A 16,704-nucleotide genomic window follows, 5' to 3' on the forward strand; every position below is an offset into this window, starting at 1 on the left:
GCGTGGTGAAGCTGCTCTGGCAAACCGGCACCAGCGCAGCACACGGAAACGCCGTTACCTTCCCGCTATAAAGCGGTACCTATTTATCTACTTGCACTTAGGGGTGCTTTCGAACTGCTAGGTGGGCAGGAGCTGGGACCGAACAACGGGAGCTCACCCCGCCACAGGGATTCGAACCGCCGACCATGCGATCGGCAAGTCCTAGGCGCTGAGGTTTTACCCACAGCGCCACCCACGTCCCCATAATCAGCCATACCAACAGGCTAAAAAACAGTTTCTATCTGTGGGCTGTTACGCTGCTGAACGGAAAATAATATAGCACAACTGACTTTAGGGGTTGGTGTGTTGTGTGATAAGCACACAGAGTGCAATGAGATTGAGTGTTTGTGCGGGGGAGGCTCGGTTAGTTTCATTGTACACAGGTTGTACATTGACAATAAAGGTATTATTATCCCTAGCTAGCAGGACCAGTGGTCAGGGATGGTGGGAACTGTAGTCTCAAAACATCTGGAGGGCTGAGTCTGCCTATGCCTGCTTTAGCCAACCCCAGCTGCTTTGGACTACAACTCCCATGAGCACTCAGCCAAAATGTCAAATGGACACCAGTGATGGGAACTGTAGTGAAACTCAGTATATGTAGGATGGTGAATATTAACAGCATCACCACGCCTGATGCTCTGCAGAGTGAAATCTGCATCAGATGGTTAAAATCCTGCATCATCCAGCTTCTTTCCAGTTCCGAAGGCTGAAGGCAAATTTAAAGAGAATCCCAACCTGCCTTTTATTTTTATTTTATTTATTAAACTTACATACCACCCTTTTATCAAAAGATCCCAGGGCGGGGTGGGGGACACATTAAAAACACATTACAGAACGTCAGTAATAAAAGCATAATAAAAACATACTGACAAATAACAAAACAGTTAATAAGTCCTCTGCTTTAAACGGTGAACGATGAAATTCGGCATGTGAGGGTGCTGCCCCATTCCAGCAAATTCTGCTAATTAAAAAAATTAATTGAGACAACTTGGGTGCACTGGTGAATGTTGGCATTCACACATACACCAAAAAAACACACCATCTAGAGTGGATCTGTGTTCACATACTTGACTGAAGAACATTCAAAATCTCAAAGCACCCCAAGTTACGTATTTCACAGAATTGATCACCTTAGATAATTTGGCCGTGACTTAAGCCAATTAATAAATCAGCCACTAGTGGAAATCTTACTTTAAAGCAGATGCAGATTTATAGCTCTGCTTCTCTATCTAGGCCACTAGGGCAATATTATATTATTATTATTATTATTATTATTAGCAGTAGTATTATTATTTATATACCACCCTATAACCAGAGGTCTATGTGGGGTGGAGGGTGACCCGAGAGGCTCGTATGCAGCGAGAAAAAGAGGACACCAAACTAAGGTCACATCTGCATCTGACGTGTAAAGACCACTTAACGCACATGGATAACCGTAGCTCCGCAGAGGATCAGCTACAGTTCCCAGGGATTTTGTAGGAGAAGCAATGTCCTCTAAATGCATTGCATGGATTCGAGTTTTGCTCACCCCTCTTCCGACTCGCTGCATGCTCTGAGGGGCGGTTTTCCCAGCAGCCTCTAGGAGCGCTGCTTCCTTGTGCTGAGGAACATCATGCTCAGAGGCACCATGTGCAATGACAGAGGATTCTGGGAGCTGCTCTCAAGTTCACAGGCTTGAGGGAACCATTCTTCTGCCCACCCATGACAAGTAGCCGGCCAGCAGGCACTTCCCTTCCTCCAGAGCCAACATGGTTCTCTCTAGATATACCTGAAGGAGCGTCTCCACCCCCATCGTTCAGCCAGGACACTGAGGTCCATCTCCAAGGGCCTTCTGGCGGTTCCCTCACTGCGAGAAGTGAGGTTACAGGGAACCAGGCAGAGGGCCTTCTCGGTGGTGGCGCCCGCCCTGTGGAACGCCCTCCCACCAGATGTCAAAAAGATAAACAACTACCTGACATTCAGAAGACATCTGAAGGCAGCTCTGTTTAGGGAAGTTTTTAATGTGTGACATTTTAATGTACCGTACTTTTTGCTCTATAAGACTCACTTTTTCCCTCCTAAAAAGTAAGGGGAAATGTATGTGCGTCTTATGGAGCGAATGCAGGCTGCGCAGCTATCCGAGAAGCCAGAAGATCAAGAGGGATCACTGCTTTCACTGTGCAGCAATCCCTCTTGCTGTTCTGGCTTGAGATTCAGAAATTTTTTTTCTTGTTTTCCTCCTCCAAAAACTAGGTGCGTCTTGTGGTCTGGTGCGTCTTATAGAGCGAAAAATGCGGTATTTTTAATCTTTGTTGGAAGCCGCCCAGAGTGGCTAGGGAAACCCAGGCAGATGGGCAGGGAACATATAATCATCATCATCATCATCATCTAGCTATCATTTGGGCTCCCAACTCCCATCAGCCCCAGTCGGGGATGAGGACAGGAGGTGAAATTTGGGAAAGCCAGGAGGACGCTGTGGCCCTGTTCCAGAGGCAGTCACACACTCTCTTTGGTGTGTATTTTCCAGTGCAGGCTAAGGTAATTTCTGCTGATGAAGCCTTTCCCGCATTCGGCACACTGGAAGGGGAAGTCGCCCGTGTGTTCCTTGCGGTGCAACAGCAGGCGAGCCGGGTAGGCGAAGGCTTTCCCGCAGTCCCTGCACTTGAAGGGCTTCGGGAGGGTGATCCGGGGAGAGTTCAGCTTCCATTTCTGCCGAGGGCTCTTCCCACCCTCCGCCGGGGCCTCCTGGCCGGTCGAAAAGCCATCGTTGGGCTGCCCTGTCCCCTCTGCATTCTGCGGCTGCGGCCCTTGAGGAATGTACACCTTTTCTATTGTGTGGGAAAGGAGATCGGAGCCTCTCGCCGCCGCGAGCAGCTGCCCCCTTCTGACATGTCCGCGGCGATGCGCGATGGCCGAACTCTGGAAACTCGACATCTTCCCGCAAAGGAGGCACATGTACCTCAGCCCCGCGTGGAACTCTTGATGCCTGGAAAATTGAAGCTTCGACAAGCTCTTCCCGCACCAGCAAAGCAGCCTGGCCTTGCCCTGCGCAGCACCTCCCGCCGCACATCGGTGTTCCTGCAAACCGCTCTTGAACCCGAAGCTTTCCCCGCAGCGGTGGCATATAAAACTCTTCCCTTCGGCGTGGCCTTGCTGGTGAGCGGCCACCTGCCACTTGTACACCAGCTTCTTCCCGCACTCCTGGCATTTGTACAGCTTCTTGGTCGTGCAAGCTGTGGCGGGGCCACCGGAGCCACCACTACCGCCGCCCATGTGGGCTATGCTCTGGCGGCACTGCAACGCAGCCTTGTGCTTCCTCTTCTGCCTCCGGAGGCTGCCCTTGGAGGCGGAGTGTTTGCCGCACTCCGGGCAGGCGTGCTGAGCGGAGGAGGCTTGCGAGGGAGGGCAAGGGAGCCCCGTGTCGCCGTGGCTGCCCTCGGAAGCTGGCCGGGCAACTCCTTGCTTGTCGCTAGCCTCCCGCTGTTCCCCTTGCAGAGCGACTGGGGAGGAGGCGCTTAACGGAGGCTTCTGCAGCCACTGCTTGCTGCAGTACCTGTAATGTACCTCGAGGTTCTCTTCCCACTTGAATAGCAGCCCACATCTGGTGCAGGGATACTGCGCCTCGCCTCTGACATCTTCGTCCTGGTGCAGTCGCTCGGGGTCCTGCTCCTGCGAGGCGGCCTGGTTGCCCCGCACGCCACATCCGAGCAGCGACGCAAAGTGCAGCCGGAAGGCGAGCTTGCAGAGACACTTCCGCCTGCGCCGATCGTGCCTCTTCAGCGCTTCCTCCAAGTGGCCCTCCTCGTGCACGGCGAGGTCGATCCGGTGCATGAACGAGGCCTCGCACTGGACGCACGGCCGGGGTCTAGCCTCCTCGTGGCTTTTCTGGTGCCGGAGGACGTCGAGGAACCCGCGAAATCGGTCCCCGCAGTCTGCGCACCGGTGCAACTTCTCGGGCGCTTGCTGCGCACTCAGACGGTTCTTCCCGGGAGAGGCCTTCTCCCCGTCCGCCACAGCAGGAATGTGCGTTCTCTGGTGCATCCGCAGAGACAAAGGGCTCGTGAAGCACAGCCCGCAGACAGAGCAAGCAACGGACATCTTCCTCGCGGCGATCTTCTGATGCATTCGAAGCAGCCCTTCCAGCCGGAACCTCTTGCCACACTCCCTGCATTTATACTGTTTTGGTGGAACGGCAGGCCTCTGGGAGCAGGCCGGGCTTGCCGGACTTTGCCCATGTTTGATGTGCAAAAGAGGCTCAGCCTTTGCAGGCTTGCCTTGTGGTCCGGCTGACAAATACGTCTGCTTGGGGGTGCCCCGCATATCACCGCGTTGGGTCACTACCTCCTTAGACTTGTCGCGTAGCGTCTCGCGAGATCCTGCCTGCCCTGTGCGTTCCTCACAACATGCCTTCGAGGGCCCGTCGTTTGCTGGAGGGGAAGAGAAAACGTGGAATTATTTCTCTGTGGACAACGGAACAGGTGAAAGGGTCGCATCCGTCCGTACTCAGAGCGGAGCCATTGCCATTAGTAGGCATAACTAATTTAGGTTCACCAATTCCTTTTTTAAAGAAAGCTTCCATTTGCAATTTTTCACTGTAGAGTCGGAAAGGACCTCAAGAGTTATCAAGTCGCGCCCCTTGCAATAGAATAGAATTTTATTATTTCGGTCACAGACCGGTTCCAGCCCACAAACAATATCAAGGAAAACACAATAGGGGATACATTTGAATTCACAATTATTAGGTATAATGGGGACAATACAGATATAGCAACAGTTTAAAAATATATAAATTAAAACGTAGTCACTAACATATAACCTAAAATTCTCATTTAAAACCTTAAGCCTTATAGCACAGCTTGTTCCCTAAGTTTTATGGCAAACGCACAGAATTTGGCTACCCTTAACATGATCTCAAGATCCTTGTCCTCTACCAGGGATTTTAGACACTGAAGTTCGGATTCATTTGGAGATTTTTGCGTAGCAGGGGTAATAAATACCGAGTGTATATCCCCATTGAAACAGCAGCGTAACAAGACATGAGAGACAGTTTCTACCTCCATCAAGCCGCAGGGGCAGACTCGTTCTGCGAGTGGTCTACCCTCAAATCTGCCCAGCACTTTGAACCTAGCGGGGGTAAATGACCATCTGTATTTGTAATTTTGACAAATAATTTGCTGGGGTAAATCCCCTCCCGTTATCTTTCATTGCTGGGTGTTTATTCATCTCACTCACGTGGCATTGCAATTCCACATCCCAAATTCGTTGGCAGATTATTGCTCTAGCTTTCTCATAACCTACAGCTATCAGGGCCTGTGGGGAAAACCCCAAGCCTCTTAGCTTTTCATGCAGTGTAGCTTTCCATTAGGGATGCAGGTGGCGCTGTGGGTTAAACTACAGAGCCTAGGGCTTGCCGATCAAAAGGTCGCGGTTCGAATCCCCGCAACGGGGTGAGCTCCCGTTGCTCGGTCCCTGCTCCTGCTCCTGCCAACCTAGCAGTTCGAAATCACACCAGTGCACGTAGATAAATAGGTACCACTGTGGTGGGAAGGTAAACGGCGTTTCCGCGCACTGCTCTGGTTCGCCAGAAGCAGCTTAGTCCTGCTGGCCACATGACCCGGAAGTTGTACGCCGGCTTCCTCGGCCAATAAAGCGAGATGAGCGCTGCAACCCTAGAGTCAGCCACGACTGGTCAGGGGTCCCTTTACCTTTACCAAGCTTTCCATTTGGACTGGTAAGAATCCAGTCGGGTTACACCCCTTGCAATGTATTAACTTAAATTAACGGCTGGCCATTGTTCTTTCAGCAGTTATAATCGTCAACTGAGTCCTCCCCCTTTTGGAGCTTTTGCGTAGATTTGGGGTCTCGGCACCCTGCCCTTCCAACACATTCCACTTTTAATTTCCACTCACTTGCAGAAACATTTGCATCAGGGTCTCTGACTCTAGATTCCTGGGTTCCTTCGATGTCCAGGCGTTCACACTGCTCAAGCCAGGCCACAACTTCTGCTTTGGTGACCGGCCGCCCTGCTCGCAGAGGGAAATGAGGGAGACAGAAAACACAGCGTTGGAAACAATATTTCAACAAAGAGGACTTGTTCTCTGCATGCTTGCGATTCTCCCCTTCCTTCATCAGTTCCTCTTTTAGAAAAAGCGAATACAGGCGCTCCATTTCATCTACTGCTGCTACCTGCTCCCTAAAAAACCCACTCTGATTCACTGGCAATTGGGATTTTCTAGCCTGAAAAGAGACTAATGAATTTTGGGTGCAGATGAGCAGTAGGTTTCTTTTTTTTTAATAATATTTTTTATTAATGTTAACATATAAATTATAATACATACCACAAAACTTCACCACTTATACAATCTTTTTTTTGGACTTCCATCAGCACCTCTGATGATCCACCGTTTTGACCACTTCTTATGCATTTCTTAAATTCATATTGCCTTTAATTATCTTAACTAATCCTCCTCCCCTTTATCCATTTTTGCAATAGTTCCAATAATTCACCTCACAAAACTTCTTGCAAACCTACAAACGTAGTCTGATCATCACAATTACTTTTCAAATAGTCTGCAAATTTACACCAGTCTTCTGTGAATTTCTGGTCCCGCAGATTTTGAATCCTGATGAGCAGTAGGTTTCTGGCAGTCAGCCAAAATGAATTCGTAGGGATGGCTTCTCTAGTTACAAGTAACTAAGGAATAATAATAATACAGTGGTACCTCGGTTTATGAACTTAATCCATTCTGGAAGTCCGTTCTTAAACCAAAACCGTTCTTAAACTGAGGCACACTTTCCCTAATGAGGCATCTCACCGCCAGTGCCCTCCCAAGGTTCAGATTCCGTTCTTAGGTAAAGTTCTCAAACCAAGACACTATTTCCGGTTTTGCGGAGTTTGTAAACCGAATCGTTCGTAAACAGGACTGTTCTTAAACCGAGGTACCACTGTAGTAGTAGTTGTGTTGTTGTTTATTTTTACCCTGCCCTTCCGGTTGGGTTCCTCCAGCCACTCTGGGCAGCTCCCAACAGATAAAAAACAGAATAAAACATCAAGTATTTAAAACTTCCCTAAACAGGGCTGCCTTCAGATGTCTTCTAAAAGTCAGATAGTTGTTTGTTTCCTTGACATCTGATGGGAGGACGTTCCACAGGGCGGGTGCCACCACTGAGAAGGCCCTCTGCCTGGTTCCCTGTAGCTTTGCTTCTCGCAATGAGGGAACTGCCAGAAGGCCCTGGGTGCTGGACCTCAGTGTCCGGGCAGAACGATGGGAGTGGAGACGCTCCTTCAGGTCTACTGGGCCAAGGCCATGTGGGGCTTGAAAGGTCAGCACCAACACTTTGAATTGTGCTCGGAAACGTACTGGGAGCCAGTGTAGGTCTTTCAAGACCGGTGTTATATGGTCTCGGCGGCCGCTCCCAGTCCCCAGTCTAGCCTCCGCATTCTGAATTAGTTGCAGTTTCCAGGTCACCTTCAAAGGGAGCCCCACGTATTTAAAATTTATCTACAGAAACATTGTAAAATTTTTGAATGTTGATGACATTGAAATGGAATGAAGGGGTTCTAGCAACAAGGTAAAATGTAAGATTGGATTGATAATAGATGAAAACTTGAAGCTATAATATGTGAGGAAAAATAATTAAGGATAAACTAATAGGATATGAATTTGCTGAACCAATTTTTAAAAGGGATACAAAAAAGGGAGGCGTGAGGAAGTCAGGAAAATAAGTTAATCAAAGATGAGAAATTAAAAAAGAGGGATTTTTCTTTTTTTCTTTTGTGCTTTTTCTTTTTTTCTTTTTTTATGTTAAATGTTTGTATTTTTGTATTTCGTAACTTTGTGTTTTTGTATTTTTCTTATGGTTTTTTTCCCCCTATTTGTTGTTTTGGAATTTCTTTATTGTTAAAACTTAATAAAATATTATTTAAAAAAACAACAAAGGGAGCCCCACGTAGAGCGCATTGCAGGAGTCCAAGTGGGAGATAACCAGAGCATGCACCGCATCTTGAGAACAAGATGGACCTGCGTTTTCTCATTCATAGAAAGTCAAGTTGCGATATTTGCGGAGGCCTTTTTTCAGCCGCGGGATTCTCCTTACCTGCAACGAGCAAAGCTTCATAGTTATCTGTCAACACTTCCCAGTACAGCTCCTTCTGCCACTTGGCTAGGGACTTCCACTCACTCCTGGAGAAATAAAGAATGACGTCCTCAAACCTCACTGTTGCCTGAAATGAGAAACATTTCCATTTTGGAGCCACATGGTAAGAAAGGAGGTTCCAACTAAACAGGAGGAACAACTGTCTGGTGGCAAGAGCTGTTTGACAGTGGAAAGTGGTAGAATCTCCTTCGTTGGATTTTTTTAAAAAGAGTTGGATACCACGGGTTCTTTCGTTGCAATTCCTGCATTGCATCGGGTTGGACTAGTGGTTTACAACCTGCACTAGAACAGGCTTGACCATAGCTGTCAACTTACAGATTTGAAAATAAGGGACCAGCAGCCTCGGAAATAAGGGATCAGCAGCCAAAAGAAGGGATTTTCCAGGCACAGGTATGTTCGACTTCTGAGACCCTCCGAGCCAAAGGCAGAAAGCCCAGCCAGCAGCCAAACGAAGCCTCAAGCGGTGGTTCCCACAGCGCAGCAACCCAGCAAAGGGGATGCAGCAAGGAAAACCACCGTCACCTCTCCGCTGGGAAGCGCTGAGCAAAGGCGAGTCCCCAGGCAACGCGGACGATTTGATCGGCACAAGGCATGCAAGCTCCACCCCCCAGTCGTTCTTAGACTCCTTATTGGGTGAGCAACGCAGCCAAGCAACCCAGTTGGAGCCTCCCTCCTCCCTGGCCGGCAGGGAGGGAGGGAGAGAGGGAGAGGAGCTGCTTCCTTTGAAACCCGGGAAATTTAAGGGACATCATCAGTAAGGGACAGCAGCAGGACACAGCGCTGGGATAAGGGAGTTTCCCACCAAATAAGGGACGGTTGACAGCTATGGGCTTGACTACTGTAATTCGCTCTACATGGGGCTGCCCATGAAACTGTCCCAGAAACTCCAGCGGGTGCAGAATGCTGCAGCGAGGCTCCTCACAGGGTCCCTGCCATGGGAGCATATTCACCCAGTGCTTTACCAGTTGCACTGGCTCCCAGTGGAGTCTAGGGTCAGGTTCAAGGTGCTGGTATTGACCTTTAAAGCCCTTGTGGCTTAGGGCCCCCGTATTTACAGGACCGCCTCTCCTGGTCTGCCCCGCAGAGGACCTTAAGGTGAATGAATAACCATAGTTTAGAGGTCCCAGGCCCTAATGAAGTCAGACAATCCTCCACCAGGGCCAGGGCCTTTTCAGTGATGGCTCTGACCTGGTGGAATGCTCTGTCCCATGAGACTAGGGCCCTTCAGGGTTTAACCTTCTTCCATCAGGCCTGTAAGACAGAGCTATTCCGCCAGATGTTGTTGAACTACAACTCCCATCACCCCTAGCTAGCAAGGCCAGAGCTCAGGGAAGATGGGAGTTGTAGTCCAACAACATCTGGGGACCCACAGGCTGAGAACCGCTAGGATACGTTCAGTACTTTTTTTCTTTAAAAATGTTTATTGGTACTCTCATTTTGACTCAAGAAAATCATCATTCTATAGTTCAAATCGGGGGAAATAAATACAGTTAATGGACAAAAGGCCGCCATCGGGGGTAGCAACGGAATTGATGATTCACCATGTTAGAGAAGAAACTAAAACAATAATAAAGGAATCATTTTTTAAAATTAGTTTTACATAAAAGTTATACACCATAAATACAACATTTTCACACATTAAAAAAGAAAATGGTTCTTTCAAACCTTGAGACCTCCTTCCTTCCCTCTATGGGTCCCAATTCTAAATTTTATTCCTGCATCTTTTACTGTAATCTATCTGTGATATAATCATAGTATCCAAAATCCATGTTACATTACAATTGTCATTGCATTCCTGCCAATGATTTCATTTTTTAAAAATATTATTAGATTTTCCACAATTATAACAAAAACCACAAAGCAGAATGACACACAAAAACAGAAAAAAAGAAAAATACATCAATGAACAGAAAAAGAAAAAAGGAACAACAGATAAACAATAACAACAAACTTAATTCTTTACAAATCCAACCTTTTAAGCATCTTGGTTGACTTCCTCTAGTCCCTCCCTTCTGAATTTCCTTGTAGTTGAAAGTAACAGCTTTCCAATATCATTATTAAACTTAAACAGCCTGCCAATGATTTCAACTGTGTACAGTGATCTCTCAAATATGTTACAAAGTTATTCCAGTCTTTTAAAAATACTTGGGTCTTCCTGGTTTCTGATCTTTCCCGCCAGTCTTGCCATTTCTGCATATTCCATTAAAAAAAAATTGTTTCTTCTCCCGTTAAGATTCACAAAATGTTTAGGGGTATGCATAGCCCTGCATCTCCCCAGGAAAAAAAGCACTGGATATGATAGTGCTTTGATATGCCAAGTTTAGAAGGTGCTTGGCTGTTTTGCATGCATGGCTCCACATTTAAGTCTTGGCTTCGTTAGGAGGTCCTCAAATGTTATCTAAACTCAACACACTAGATTCACCACACCCCAAACCGCCACCCACATAGAAACATATATCAGTCACCAGAAAAACTGCTTATTAAATCTACCTAGGGGAGAGAAGAGTCCATTTGCTAGCCAGAAAGGCATACATGCAGATTTACCAATTATTCATTTCTGAGCTTCATTTAATTTTTAAATTATTGTTATTTAAAGTAGATGCGGGTGGCGCTGTGGGTTAAACCACAGAGCCTAGGACTTGCTGATCAGAAGGTTGGCGGTTCGAATCCCCGCGATGGGGTGAGCTCCCGTTGCTCCGTCCCTGCTCCTGACAATCTAGCAGTTCGGAAGCACATCAAAGTGCAAGTAGATAAATAGGTACCGCTCCAGCGGGAAGGTAAATGGCGTTTCCATGCGCTGCTCTGGTTCGCCAGAAGCGGCTTAGTCCTGCTGGCCACATGACCCGGAAGCTGTACGCCGGCTCCCTCGGCCAATAAAGCGAGATGAGCGCTGCAACCCCAGAGTCGGCCACGACTGGACCTAATGGTCAGGGGCCCCTTTACCCTTAACCCTTTAAAGTAGACACAGTACTGCAAGCTTCAAATTACAGCACAGCACAGCAGATCTGAAGGCCCTGCTGGCTGCAGCTGATAGGAGCTCCAAGTGCAAAATATTTGGAAATACAGTATATTTGCAGATGAGCAAAGGCAGCGCTGGGTTGCCCAACACGCAGACCAGACATGCGTTGAGGCACCAGCATGCGGGGGGCACCCCTCAAAAAAGTATTTTATTTTAAAGAATTTTGCGTTTGATATTCTTGTAGTCGTCGTGGAGGGAAATCCGAACTTGGCTCGTGCACTCCTAAACACTTTCCCATTCTTCCGTCCTCATTTTATTTACTAAACCGGGGGGGGGGTGGAGCGCGCGTCCTAGATAGATTGCAATAAGGCGAGATAACCAGAGACCGCAGCAACTTTCTGTTTTTGTAATGATCATTAAAATTATTTTTAGTATTGTTTTGAATTACATATCGGGCGGGGGGTTCGCCACAATCTTTCCAGGGCTCGGTTGCCTCCAAAGGTCTTTAAAAAGTTGGCTAAGGAGGCTGGTTCCAAAGTCCCCCCCCCCCCCCAGGTCTCCAAAAACTGCGCGCGCGCGGGCAGCCCATCTCCTTGCTGGGGCATCCGGGTCGGCCTAAGCCTTGAAAAGTGGATCTCTTTCACCCAGCACTGCCTGAAACTGCCCCCTCCCCGATCCAGGGATCCACCCCAAGTTTTGCAGAGCAGGCTTTCCAGCAATCCCCCCCCCCAACTGCACCGGTTGCGCTCCTACCTGCGAAGCGCAGCTTGTTGCTTCCCGGGCAGGCATGGCGCCCCTCTCCGCCGCCTCTGGGCGCTTCTCCTCGCAGCACCTCCGGTCTGGGCTGCCGGGGCGGAGCTCCAGGGCTTTCAGAGGCGTGGAGAAGGCGAGAGATTCTTCTTTTCCCGACTTCTTTCTTGCCACGCGCGGAGAAGGCGCTTTGCGCTCGGATTAAGGACCTGGGAAGCTCCGGTTCAAAACCCCTGACTGCCCTCGTTGCGCGCAGTCCCCTGCGCCGCGCCTACTCGCAGGGTCGTTGTGCAGAGGGGGGAAACGAGCGGGGGATGCAAAGGCGCGCACCTGCAACCAGTGGATTCAAGAAAAGAGAATCCGGCTAGAGACCAGGAAGAACTTTCTGCTGTTCGAAAGTGGGGTTTTGTTTTGTTTTTAAATAAAATTTTTATTAAGATTTTTGCATTACAAAATAGAAAAAGAAAAAAGAAAAAAAATACAAAATAAAAATTGTTAAAAACAATCAGTCTTCTCATCATATTACTTTTCATTTACTTGTTTCTCACCTCCCTTTTTTGTATTCCAATTCAATATATTAGCTCAGCAGTTTCTTTCCCTCATTATTCTACCCAGATCTTTAATCAATTATTGCAACCTTGAATTTTTACTTATAAAAAACCATTTTTTCATATTCTCTTAAAGCATTACAGCTGGAAACCACTTAATTTCTATCCAACATAATTCTAACATTCATTAATTTTACAGTGTCTCTGTAGATAGTCTTTAAATTTCTTCCACTGACTCTTCTCCGTGGTCTCGGATTCTGCCAGTCATTTCCGCCAATTCCATGTAATCCATCACCTTCATCTGCCATTCTTCCAGAGTGGGTAGATCTTGTGTCTTCCAATATTTTGCAATAAGTATTCTTGCTGCTGTTGTGGCGTACATAAAGAAAGTTCTATCCTTCTTTAACACCGATTGGTCAACTATGCCCAGGAGAAAGGCTTCTGGTTTCTTCAACAAAAGTGGGGTTTTAAACCGAGGTTGGATAGCGTGAGAAATAATATATTGTTGCCTCTTCGTCGTTTATAAAATAAGATGTTTTATACACACATTTGGTTGAGCACATACTTCAGCCTATATATATATATATATATATATATATATATATATATATATATATATGTATTTTTATTAAATATTTTCTTTGTTTAAAAAAAGTATGTGCAATTGAGGCATCCGATCAAGGCCTGTATTTTAAAATGAGCTTAAATATATATTTGCAAATGTTTGTATGTTTCATGCCAGGCAGAAACCAGCTGGCTAAGTACTTTGGCAGTTGTTTATCTTCCTGCTCTCCTGAACAAGCCCCCCCCCTGATTTATAGCACTAACAGGAGACAAGTTTCTCAAAGTTGTAAAAGGGAATTACAGGCTGGGAGCAAATGTTACACTGACCCTACATATTACAGAATACAATCAAGCTGCAATAACACTAATTAAGAGTTGGTAAATAGTAAGATTTATTGTTTAACAGAAAATAATACCATGTGCCTCCTATCAGACTCTAGCCATATTTTCCTAAGGTTTAAGGTATACTGAGAGAGTTAAAGGGCAATAAATTTTGGGAAGAGCTAATGGGAAAAGCAGCTGGCTGGGAAAAGGGGGGTGTAAACTGAAGAGGCTTCTTTTGAAGCTGGTTTTTTTACTGAGTTCCTTTTTTACTTTTCTTCTAAAAAGCTATCTATGTTATGTATGAGATTTGTTGGCTTAATGTAATTATGCAAAGGATTTAGAAAGTAAGAAATGTTAGATTCTTATGTTAGATTCTTATTTCATTGATGGTGTGTGAGAATGTGAACCCAAGATCTCTGTTTAGATAGAATTTAATACCATGAGCCATTTGTTTTAGCCATTTGTTTTGGAATGCAGGGGCAACAGGGGCAAAAGGTGAGCTGGTAATTAAGGTGCCTTGCCGAGGCAAATGTAAGATATATGGCTACTTGTCTGCGATTTATGGATAGAAGGAAATATAGCTCTTTGTCTCCCATAAAAGGTAATAGGAAATGGGTGTATCTTTTATGATTGGTTCTAGCAAACAGCCAATAGGAATTTCAACCAGGCTGATTGGACAGAGGCAGCCAAAGGAGGAGCAAGGGGGCTGGGCTGAGGAAATATAAGTGCTGGCCATCAGGGCTGGAGGGGGCAGAGCTTTGGTAACCATATACCACTGTGCCTATCATTTATTTGTCTGACAAATAAATTATTATTTTAATTTCTCTATTGCTGCGTTGAATATTTCGTTCCAGCTAAGCGTTAACCACAAGCAGGTTGCTACAAATACAGTAGTTCATAAACACTTTAGTCTTATAAAAAAGGTAAAGGACCCCTGGACGGTTAAGTCCAGTCAAAGGTGGCTATGGGGTTGTGGCGCTCATCTCGCTTTCAGGCCGAGGGAGCCGGCGTTTTTAATAATAATAATAATAATTTATTATTTATACCCCACCCATCTGGCTGAGTTTCCCCAGCCACTCAGGGCAGCTCCCAATCGAGTGTTAAAAACAATACAGCATTAAATATTAAAAACTTCCCTAAACAAGGCTGCCTTCAGATGTCTTTTAAAGACAAGATAGCTGCTTATTTCCTTCACAGACAGCTTTCTGGGTCCTGTGGCCAGCAGGACTAAACTGCTTCTGGTGCAGTGGGACACCGTGACGGAAACCAGAGTGCACGGAAATGCCATTTACCTTCCTGCCAGAGCGGTATCTATTTATCTACTTGCACTGGCATGCTTTTGAACTGTTAGGTAGGCAGGAGCTGGGACCGAGCAAAGGGATCTCACCCCATTGTGCGGATTCAAACCACAAACCTTCCGATCGGCAAGGCCAAGAGGCTCAGTGGTTTAGACCACAGCGCCACCCGCATCCCTTTCAGTCATAGCAGATAAGCACAATGCTTTTTCATCATTTGAACTTTCTGTAAACTCATTCAAGGGCAAGGTAAAAGCTTCCATCTGCAATTAAAGCAGGCATGTCCAAAGTTCATTTCAGGGGCCAAATCTATATTTCCTGGGGTAAAATCCTTAAAAAAAGCTCAACTTCAATCCTCAAAAAGGTCAACAACTTTGGTCGGCCCTCGTGGGCCTCACCTTCATCAAATCTGGCCCTCTTTGAAGAACGTATGGACACCACTGATTTAAAGCATTCTTACGCCACATTTCCCCCCTCCCCAAAGAATCATGGGAAGTGTAGTTTCTTAAGGGTGCTGAGGGTTATCTTTTGGGGGGGTGGGGAGTGAGGACTATTCAGTGGTCTGGCACGTATCTTTACCCAGATGATCAGAACTAGAATTTAACCTAAAAGTGGATCACGCCCCCCCCCAAAGGAACCTGCTGCCCTAGAGGGAACCTTGAGGATCTCCGTTTCATTGGAAAGCAAGCTGCTAGTCCCCTTGGTGGCTGAGGCCAGACTGAAAACACGGGGAGGCGGGCACTGTTCCAAAGGCTCAGAAACGAGGACCGGGCTGTTTTTCCAGGATCCATCAAAGGGAATTATTCAGCCATCATCTTGGGGGTGGCGTGGGTGGTGGGTGTGAGGCAGCGAAAAGGTTTGGGGTTTTCTGCACCATCTCAACATCTGCCCGCTCTCTTTTCCCAATGTTATTAGTTGCCTCCTCCCCACACACGCGATATTCAATATTTACTCCTGATGTTTTGTCACAGCTGTGGTGTAGCTTTTGGGATGATGACATTGCAGGAGATGGGTCTACTCCCAACCCACCGAACCTTTTTCTGCTACATCCGTTGTTTGCCTACCCATCACCCCCTGCAAGCTTCCACCGTCAAATAAGTTGGGAGTTCCTGTTACTAAATATACCAAGAAAAAAGCACACCAATATAAGTTTCAGTAGTGGGAGTGGTCTCTACTCGCAAATCAATAGTGACACGGCCCCGTTTCGATGTATTCACCTTCATCAGCTAATTTTTAAGGGGTCGTGTAAGTTAGAAGAATTCGTATAAATTGTTTAGTCGTGTCCGACTCATCGTGACCCCCTGGACCAGAGCACGCCAGGCACTCCTGTCTTCCACTGCCTCCCGCAGTTTGGTCAAACTCATGCTGGTAGCTTCGAGAACACTGTCCAACAATCTTGTCCTCTGTCGTCCCCTTCTCCTTGTGCCCTCCATCTTTCCCAACATCAGGGTCTTTTCCAGGGAGTCTTCTCTTCTCCTGAGGTGGCCCAAGTCTTGGAGCCTCAGCTTCAGGATCTGTCCTTCCAGTGAGCACTCAGGGCTGATTTCCTTCAGAATGGAGAGGTTGGATCTTCTTGCAGTCCATGGGACTCTCCAGAGTCTCCTCCAGCACCAGAATTCAAAAGCATCCATTCTTCGGCGATCAGCCTTCCTTATGGTCCAGCTCTCACTTCCATACATCACTACTGGGAAAACCATAGCTTGAAGTATACAGACCTTTGTTGGCAAGGTGATGTCTCTGCTTTATTCGTATAAATATATCCTGTTATTTTCTACATTTCTCAGAGATAACAACTAAATGTAGGTAGATCAACGTGTATCTTGGAAAATGCACAGAAAAGCTCAAGATACACATTGATCTACCCACACTTAGTTGTTATCTCTGAGAAACGTAGAAAATAACAGGATATTTTATACACAGTCTTCAAACTTACACGACCCCTTAAAAATTAGCTGATGAAGGAGCTTCTATTGTCAGGCAGGGAGACACTGTGAAGTGGGTGGGTTGTTTTGCACATTATATGTGCAACTACAAGAAAGAAGATTCCACCTAAACATTAGGAAGAACTTCCTGACAGTAAGAGCTGTTT

At 46.7% G+C, this 16,704-nt stretch overlaps 2 protein-coding genes across 2 annotated transcripts in view; one reads left to right on the plus strand and one right to left on the minus strand.

The window, feature by feature from the left end:
* The window catches only part of LOC309353218 (cytochrome P450 2C25-like), a 196,181-nt gene that overhangs the window by 83,758 nt on the left and 95,719 nt on the right, over positions 1-16,704 (plus strand). The gene's annotated exons all lie outside the window — the stretch shown is intronic.
* On the minus strand, positions 2,242-12,035 carry LOC309381148 (uncharacterized protein). The gene is made up of 4 exons (XM_081931713.1): positions 11,888-12,035; positions 8,116-8,242; positions 5,928-6,041; positions 2,242-4,445 (listed from the first exon to the last, which is right to left on the minus strand). The coding sequence occupies exons 1-4, from the start codon at positions 11,921-11,923 to the stop codon at positions 2,515-2,517; spliced, it is 2,208 nt and encodes a 735-aa protein (XP_081787839.1). The 5' UTR covers positions 11,924-12,035; the 3' UTR covers positions 2,242-2,514.

The sequence above is a fragment of the Podarcis melisellensis genome, assembly GCF_964234715.1.
Source record: "Podarcis melisellensis genome assembly, chromosome: 12".
Classification (NCBI taxonomy): Eukaryota; Metazoa; Chordata; class Lepidosauria; order Squamata; family Lacertidae; genus Podarcis; species Podarcis melisellensis.

Excerpts from the sequence above, each read along its gene's own strand:
- LOC309381148 (XM_081931713.1), bottom strand. The coding sequence starts at position 11,923 with ATGCCTGCCCGGGAAGCAACAAGCTGCGCTTCGCAG. Across the intron at positions 6,042-8,115 it reads TGAAGCTTTGCTCGTTGCAG|GGCGGCCGGTCACCAAAGCA; the intron begins GTAAGGAGAATC and ends CTCTGCGAGCAG. Across the intron at positions 4,446-5,927 it reads TGATGCAAATGTTTCTGCAA|CAAACGACGGGCCCTCGAAG; the intron begins GTGAGTGGAAAT and ends CTTCCCCTCCAG.